At 41.9% G+C, this 8,759-nt stretch overlaps 2 protein-coding genes across 2 annotated transcripts in view; one reads left to right on the top strand and one right to left on the bottom strand.

Annotated features, from left to right (window-relative positions):
• Positions 1-973: 973 nt before the first annotated feature.
• LOC132767490 (beta-crystallin B1-like) lies at positions 974-6,401 on the bottom strand. Its single transcript, XM_060762538.2, has 5 exons — positions 6,303-6,401; positions 6,099-6,217; positions 3,739-3,871; positions 2,780-2,925; positions 974-1,397 (listed from the first exon to the last, which is right to left on the bottom strand). Exons 1-5 carry the CDS (start codon positions 6,399-6,401, stop codon positions 1,205-1,207), a joined length of 690 nt encoding a protein of 229 aa, XP_060618521.2. The 3' UTR covers positions 974-1,204.
• Positions 6,402-7,081: 680 nt separating this feature from the next.
• LOC132766482 (beta-crystallin A4-like) overlaps positions 7,082-8,759 on the top strand; it is a 6,577-nt gene continuing 4,899 nt past the window's right edge. Inside the window, exons 1-3 of the mRNA XM_060760841.2 lie at positions 7,082-7,523; positions 7,904-7,977; positions 8,081-8,199. Of these exons, the coding sequence (XP_060616824.1) occupies positions 7,939-7,977; positions 8,081-8,199 (158 nt within the window). The 5' untranslated portion in view covers positions 7,082-7,523; positions 7,904-7,938. The remainder of the gene's footprint in view (positions 7,524-7,903; positions 7,978-8,080; positions 8,200-8,759) is intronic.

Here is an 8,759-nt window from a genome sequence, read left to right as displayed (position 1 = left end):
GTGATAGTTTGCATACGCTTAATCATTTAGAACACTTTGAATATGTGCATATGCTAATGAGATATTTTACATACTCCAAACCACTCAGAATATTTGCATATTTATACTTAGATAGTTTGCATATATTAAACCACCAGAGTGGAGTTTGGCATATATAAGGCCCTTCTACACTGGCCCTATGTCCCAAGGTCCGCTCCCCATATTATCTGCTTATTCCAGATTATGTGGCAGTGGAGACTCATAATCCAGTTCAAAACTGATAACCTGGGATCAGATCTTGGGATATAGAACAGTGTAGAAAGTGTCATAATGAGATATTTTGCATTCACTGAAACCATACAGAAGGTCACACTCTCCCACAATTTTGGGGTTTTAAAATATATATTTGCATACACTAATAAAATATTTTGCATACCATCCCAAGTACTTTTTGAAGATCTGCATATGCTGATGAGATCTCTTGTATATTGCACCAACTGAAAGACCATTTTCATACACCCACCCACCATTTTGAATATTTTGAATATTTGCATATCCATAATGAGATACAGCCAATGTAATGACATATTTTGTATACACCAAACTATCAGCCACACTTTTAGTATATTTGGATATTTGCATATGTGAAGGAGATGTTTTGCATACATCCTGAAAACCAAGGTGCTCATATTTTGATTATTTGAATATGATAACAAAATAGTTTAAATTGAACCATTCAGAAGACAATATAAAAGCAACATTTGGGATATTCTGAAGTATTTACATAAACTAGTGGGATGTTTTGAATTGAATAATCCAACACATTTTGAATAATTTCTATATCCTAATAAGCTATTTTGCATAAACTGAAACCCTTTTCAGAGTATTTGCATATGTAACCAAAATGTATTGCCATCCAGAATCCGACACAATGACAAAATCTGGAATGTTTGCATATGGTGATTAGCTAATGTGCACACATTGAATATATATTATTTCCATATGCTAATGAGATATTTTGTATACAATAAAACCATATTTTTTTCAATATTTGCATATGAATGAAATGTTTTGTATACACTGAAACCATATTTTGATTATTTGCATATATGAATGACATGTTTTGTACACATTGAAACCATATTTTGCATATGTTCATGAGATTTTTTATAGAGATATTTTGCGTGCATTGAAATATTTTGGAATATTTGCATACGTTAATGAGCTATTTTGCATATATTGACAAGTCTTGCTTATCATTTTCATATGCCCCTGCGGGGTCCCAGTGCTTGTCCCGGACACGGCGGAGGGACTGGACCTGGGGCTGGAAGGCTGACCAGTCGTTCCAGTGGCCAAAGTCCCCCATTTCGAAGAGATACTGGTAGCCCCTGTATCCCGGATACTGGTAGCCCACCCAACTGCATGGAAGAGAAAGGAAAGATGATGGTGACTCTTTAGAGGTCAACTTGCCTTCTCTAAGTCCTATCATCCCCAACGGGCAGGAAAGAGGCCTCACTGGTGGTCACCCAAGTTTATATAAAGCTATCTGGAGGGCCCTACTGTCCGTTATCTTGATAGATCTTCTATGAGGACCTTTTTGTACTCTAAGTCTCCTCATCCCCAAATAGAAATGAATGGAGCCTTTTTGGTGGCCACTCAAGTCTACATTAAGCTGTCTGAAGTACCCATAATGGTTACCAGAAGGACCTCCATCAACTAGAGGTCTCCTGGGGATCTCCTTCTTCTCAAAGGCCATAATCCCCTATGGCAGTGGTTTTCAACCTGTGGGTCCCCAGATATTTTGGCCTTGAACTCCCAGAAATCCTAGCAGCTCGTAAACAACTGGGGACCCACAGGTTGAGAACTACTGTCCTATGGGAAAGGCTTATGCTTAGGTGAAGGTTACAAAGGCATTTGACTTCACCTTCCTCCATCTTGAGATCTTCTGGAAGATTCTTCTATCTAGATGGATGTGTATCTGTCCACCCATACATGTATCCAACTATCAATATATCTATCCATCCTATGTATCTATCTACCCATCAACCAATCCGTCCACTTATCTTTTCATCTATCAGTCCTTCTACGTGTGCATGTATATATCAATCCACTATCTATCTATCCATCCATCCATCAATCTATTCATCTATCTATCTATCTATTATTTATTTAGAGCTTTTATAACCCGGTCTTCTCGACCTCCGAAGAGGGACTCAGGCCGGCTAACAGCAGAAAATTCATACACACATAGAATAAACATAATACATTAATACAAAAATACATTAAAATACAGATCATACATCTATCTATCTATCTATTATCTATCTATCTATGTGTTCATCCACCTATCCATCCATCCATCAATTTATCTATCCATCCATTAGTCTATCCATCTATCCATCAATTGATCAATATATATATATATATATATATATATATATCTTTATAGATAGCTGGAGGGATGGATAGATTATAGACAGAGAGACAGACAGATAGATGAAGAGAGAGGGGGAGAATACAGAGAGAGCTATATAAATAGACTGACAGATATACAGATAGATGAGCACATCTATCTATCCGCCTATCAGTCCATCCAACTATCCTTTTGTCCATCCACCCATCCTCCTATATCTTTTACATACCCATCTTTTTACACATCCCTCTAGCTATCCATCCAGCCATTGACCCCTCCATAGAAGGACTTCTGCAGAAGATCTCAAGATGGTCCTCCTTCTCCATTGTTCAGAAGCAGCAGCCCCTCCTCCTCCCACTCTAAGACCCATCCTCTCTGAAGACAGACCTGCCACCAGAGACTCGGAGGCTGCCCACTCGACCACAGAAGCCCCAGGTCCAGAGGCTGGGGACGTCCTCCGCCTTAACCTCCACCTGGTGGCCCTTGAACTTGGACTCTTCAAAGAGGAGGATCTTCTGCTCCTGGGATTCCTTCTGGGGGAGAAAGAGAGACAGAGGGACCCTCAGTGGTGGCATATCTATCTATCCATCCGTGTATCTATCAATTCATCTATCTATCCATTCATTAATCTATCCACTTATCTATATGTCCATCCACCCTTCTATCAATAAATCTGACTATCCATTCATTCATTCATTCATTCATTCATTCATCCATCCATCTACTATACATTCATCTATCTATCCATCTATCTATCCATAATGTATTCATATGTTTTTGTATCTAGATAGATAGATGGATGTATGATAGATGGATAGATAGGTGATCCATTAATCCAGCTATCTGTCCATCTACCCATCTATCCTTTTATCTAACTATGTATATATCAATTCATCCTTTAACTTTCCATCCATCCATTCATCTATCATCTAACCACACACCTGTCCATCCATCCATCCTCTACTCTTTCATTCATCTAATCATCAATCAATCAATCAATCAATCAATCCATCCATCCCTCAATCGATCAATCAATCAATCCATCCATCCATCCATCTATCCACCCATCATTCAATACATCCATCCATCCATGCATCCATCTCAGTCTAGCCCAGTGGTTCTCAACCTGTGGGTCCCCAGATGTTTTGACCTTCAATTTCCAAAAATCCTAACAGCTGGTAAACTGGCTGGGATTTCTGCGAGTTGTAGGCCAAAACACCAGGGGACCCACAGGTTGAGAACCACTGGTCTAGCCAATTACAGTCTGACAATCTGGAGGCCTTCAAGCAGAGACTGCTTTGAGTGAGTTATGTCTAGATGGCCCCTGGGCTGTCCCATTGGCTTACCATCCTGACAGGGCGCATGGACCTGAGGCGGTCACTTCGGTGGCTGCTGGACCAGGTGTCCCACCGCGGGAACTGTCCCACCTCCAGGACAAACATCTCCCCACGGAACCTAGCCTGCTCAAAGGCCACCCAGCTGCAGGAAGAGAAACATGAAGTGGAAGAGGAAATGGAGGAAGAAAAGGAACAAGAAGGGGAAAGGGAAGAGGAAGAAGAAGCAGAAAAGGAAGTGGAAAGTAAGAAGAGGTAGCAGAACAGAAAGAGTACGCAGAAGAATAAGTGGAAGAGGAAATGGGGCCAGAGAGAGAGGGATGCATCAGAGAGACTGGATGGAGAGATGGACATCCAAGAGATACCCATATTTCTTATATCCCATCCCTCCCTAGATCCATGGATGTCCTTGTTTCCTTTCTCCATTCTTCCTTCATTCCTTTCTACCATTTCTTCTTTCCTTCTTCTCTTTACTTTTCTCCCTCACCCCCCTTCACTCCTTCCATTCTTTCCTTTCCTTCAAACATTTCTGCTTTCTTTTTTCTTTCCATCCCTCTCTTTCCCATCATTTCTGGTCCTTCCTCTCTCTTTCCATTTCCCATCTTTTCAATCTTTCCTTCCTCCTTCCTTCCCTGTGTCCCATCTTTTCAATCCTCCCTCGTTCCCTTTCCATCCCTTTCTTTCATTCCTTTCTACAATTTCCTCTTTCCTCTCTCTCTCCCCCCCCCCCCATTTTTCATCCTTTCCTTTTCATTCCTTCCGGCCTGCTTTTCCCCTCTCCTTTCCTTATCTTCAACCTTTGCCTCCCTCCAGGCCCGTAGCCAGGATTTTGTTTTGTTTTTTTTTTGGGGGGGGGGGGCTAACAATTTTTTAGGGGGGGTTCAGGGGCGGCTGAGTTTCGGGGGGGGCTGAGTCTGAGTGAAAGAGGATCTAGCCTAGCAAACCTTTTGTATCGTTACCCCAATACCCCCATGCATATGGGATATATTGAGTATGGTGATCAGATCATGATATGAATAAACATTACAGTTTAAATAATGCACCAGTAAGGCCTTTTCGCGAACCACCATGAGAATTTCGGGGGGGGGGGGGGGGGCTGGAGCCCCTCAAGCCCCCCCCCCCCGCCTGCTACATGCCTGCCTCCCTCCATCCTTCCTCTTTCCCTCTGTCTGATTCCCATCCTCTCCTTTCCATCTTCTACTCCTTATTTCCTTCCTTCCTCTCACCCATCCCATCCATCTTTTTCCTTATCCTTCCTCCTTTCATGATCATTCCTTCCTCTCCTTCCTTCCCTTCCCGTCTTTTTCTTTCTTTTTCATTCATTTATTCTATCTTCCTTTCCTTCTCTTCTTGATTCTCTTTATCTCTATCTTTTCTTCCATTTTGTCCTAGCCTTCATTTCTTCCTCCTACATTCCTTCGCCTATTCACTCCTTTCTTGTTTCTTCTTCCCTCTCTTTTTCTTACATCCATCCTTTTCTTTCCCTTCTTCCTCCATCCTTCCCTTTGGTTTCCTTTCCGTTCTTTCCTTCTTTTCTTCCTTCTTCTTTTTCTCCTTCTTTTCCTTCATTCTCTCCACCCTGCCTTTCCTTCATTCTTATCTTTTTCTCGCCTTCCTTCCTCCTTCCTTTCTTCTTCTCCCATTCCTTCTTCTCTTTCTTTTCCTCCTTTCCTCCATGCTCTCCTTGTCTTCCTTCTTTTTGTTTCCTTTCTATACCTTCTTCCCTTTCCTCTCCTTTCTTCCTTCCCTTTATTTTCCTTCCTACCCTCCTTCCTTTTTCCTTTTATTTCCCATCCTTTCCTCTCCTTCCTTCCCCCTGTATTTTTCTCCTTTCTTCTTTTCCTTCTGTTCAACCCTTTTCTCTCTCCATAACTGTCCACTCTCCCTTTCTTTCTACACTTCCTTCTTCCCAATCTCCCATTCCTTTTAGCCTTTCTTCCTCTTCTTTTCTTCTACCTTTTACTCCCTCTATCAATCTATCCTCTATTTCCCATCCTTTCCTTCCTTCCTCTCCATCTTTTCCTTCCTTCCTATTCTTCCTTCCTGTCCTTTTTCTTCCTCCCTCCATTTCTCATCCATTTATTTATTTATTTACTTACTTCATTTCTATCCCGCCTTTCTCACACAAAGAGACTCAAGGTGGTTTACAATTCTGGGAAAAATCTATGCCGATAAAAACCATTACAAACAATATAAAATAAACAGTTTAAAATCCTTCCTTTCCTTCTTTTATCTCCTTCCTTCCATCCCATCCTTTTCCTCCCTCTCTCCATCCCTCTGTTTCCTATCTTTCCCTTTCTTCTTCTCCTTCCCTCCTTCCTTTTTTCCTTCTTCTCTTTCTTTCCTTCCTTTCCTTCCCTCCTTCCACTCACGGCCCAGAGATCACGATAGCGCTCTGCACACGCTCAAAGCCATGTTCCCAGAAGTCCAGACATTCTCCATTGAATTCCTTCCTCTGCCCTTGGAAGTTCTCCTGATCAAAGACGGTAATCTGGAACACAAAAAGCATAGGATCCTTATAGTTCAGACTTGAAACCGGAATGGACACCACACCTTGAACCTCACTTCCTGTTTACCCGAAAGTCATCCTGAGGAGTTTCCTCTTCGCCAACTCCATTGGACTCCAATGACGAGTTTGAGGACATAGCTTCCTCCAGTTCAGCCCTAATAATCATAATTAGGAGAAATAGGGATATAATTAAGTATAATATAAACTATTGATCTTAGCCAATGAGCCAATGCTGTGATGCTATGGCAAAAAAACCAATACAATCCTAGATCATATTCATTCTTCTTCCCTTCTTCCTTCCTCCTCTCTTCTTCTTTTCCTTTCCCTTCCCTTCTTCCTTCCCACCTTCTCCCATTTCTCCTCCTTCTTTTCCTTATCCATCTCTTCTCCTTTCCTTCCCTTCATGTCCTTCTCATCATCCTCTCCTTCCTCCTCCTCTCTTCTCTTCCTCCATCTTCCTTCCCTCCTCCTTCCTTCTAATCTTCCTCTTCCTTCAAACCTTACTCTCCTTTCTTTCTCACTCCTTCCCTCCTTCTTACCTTCCTCTTCTCCATCTTTCTTATTCCTTCCCTCAATCTATCTCTCCTTCTCCTTCCCTTCTTCCTTCCATCTTTCTCCCATTTCTTCTCCTTCTCCTCTCTCAAACATCTCTTCCTCCATCTTCTTCCCATCATCCTCCAATACCTCTTCCTGTCTTCCTCTCCTCCATCTATGTTTTAATTCCTTCCCTCTCTTCTCTATCTCTTTCTTCCTTTCCCCTTCTTCCCGTCCTCCTCTCCTCTTCTTCCATCCTTCCCTCCCTTGTCTATCTCTCTTTTTCCTTCCCTTCTTCCACCCCCTTCTCCCATTTCTCTTCTTCCATCTCTTCTTTTTCTCCTTTTCCATTCCTTCCCTTCTCTCCTTTCCATCATCCTCCCCTTCCTTCTCCTTCATCTTTATTCTTCCTTCCCTCTCTCTTCCTTCTTACCTTCCTCTTCTTCTTCTTTTCTTCCTCCTCCTCCTTCCTCCTTTTATACTTAAAAACCGCACAAAAAAACCTCACAGTCATCACTCTCTTCCCAATGACTTCAGTCAACTGGAAATAAAATAACACACACATCCACACATCCATCCATTTCTGACCCAGAGGGGCCCGCTGAGCTTTGCATTTCCTATTGAGCCTTCCCAAATCTCTCCCATTGTTCTCAGTGGAGCTGAATCAGGAGTCCCAGCAGCCTATAATCTGCTATAAAAACCCATTGAGGGGAAAAAGGGGAGAGACGAGGAGAAGGAAAGCAGCTTTTGAGGGGTAAGTTCTGTTTAACCAAGAGTCCAATTTAACTAAGAGTGTACTCTATATGACTTTTTTGGGTTATTTCTTTGACCCCCCCCCCCCACCCTCATTTAAACCAAGAGTTCCAGTTAACTGAGAGTCTATTTTGTATTTCATTTTCAGTTAACTGAGAGTTCCGGTTAACTGGAGACTACTATTCTAGATTTAATTTCCACTTAACTGAGAGTCCACTCTATATTACATTTTCAGTTAACAGGGAGTCTACTCTATAGTTTATTTCTGTTTAACGAAGAGTTCTGATTACTGTACTATATATTACATTTCTGGTTAACTGAGAGTAATTCCCTCTATATTCCTTTTTATTTATTTGTTCACTTTTTTGCATGGAAATATAGCTCTGTTCCTCCTTTCGCACAACTGCGGTGCAACCATGGCCCAACACAGCGGGAAGTACGCCGGTCTCTGGAAGGTAGACCTGTGTCCTATTCTATTCTATGGGATCTTTTTTAGGGAGAGTAAGAAGGATCCTGGGGGAGGACTACAAATCATAAGCAAATTTATGCCAATTTCAGATGGTAGTCTGGGAGGAACCCTCCTTCGAAGGGCGGAAGCACGAGTTCACCTCCGAATGCTATGATGTCGCCGACTGTGGATTCCTCAATGTGGGCTCAGCTCGAGTGGAGAGTGGGACGTGAGTGGAGGACTACGTATCCCATGGGGTTTGGTGTTGGTTGTGAACTATGTATCCCATAGCCCCTCCCCCCAGTCCTGATTGCTCCCATCATTTATTATTTATTTATTTACAACATTTCTGCCCCGCCCTTCTCAACCCCCCCCCCCGGGGGGGGGGACTCAGGGCGGCTTCCTTAGAAGTTTATGTATCCTATCGATCCATCTCTATCTATCTATCTATCTATCTATCTATCTATCCACCCATCCAATCTATATATTCACCCATCTACTGTACAACTATCTATTTTTCCATCCACTCATGTACTCTTCCTTCTCTACTCTATTTATCAATTCATTCATCCACCTATATCAATCTATTTTTCTATCTATCCATTGACTGTATATCTATCCATCAATTAATCCATCCTATCCATCTATCTTTCAGTCTATCCATCTCTATCTGTCTATCTATTTATCCATCCATCTATCTACTCATCCACCCATCTATCGTATCTACCTACTTAACCTACCAATCTGTCTATCTATTTTTGATTATGGCCTCCCAATGTTTTGGTAGAT

The sequence above is a fragment of the Anolis sagrei genome, chromosome 2 (assembly GCF_037176765.1).
Source record: "Anolis sagrei isolate rAnoSag1 chromosome 2, rAnoSag1.mat, whole genome shotgun sequence".
Taxonomy (NCBI): Eukaryota; Metazoa; Chordata; class Lepidosauria; order Squamata; family Dactyloidae; genus Anolis; species Anolis sagrei.
The sequence above is the reverse complement of the archived record's forward strand: the minus strand, read 5'-3'. Positions and strand labels throughout refer to the sequence as shown.

Coding starts and splice junctions, on each gene's coding strand:
- LOC132767490 (XM_060762538.2), bottom strand. CDS start 6,401: ATGATTATTAGGGCTGAACTGGAGGAAGCTATGTCCTCAAACTCGTCA. Junction 6,218..6,302: donor CTCCTCAGGATGACTTTCGG/GTAAACAGGAAG, acceptor TTTGTGTTCCAG/ATTACCGTCTTTGATCAGGA. Junction 1,398..2,779: donor CTCCGAGTCTCTGGTGGCAG/GTCTGTCTTCAG, acceptor TCTTCCATGCAG/TTGGGTGGGCTACCAGTATC.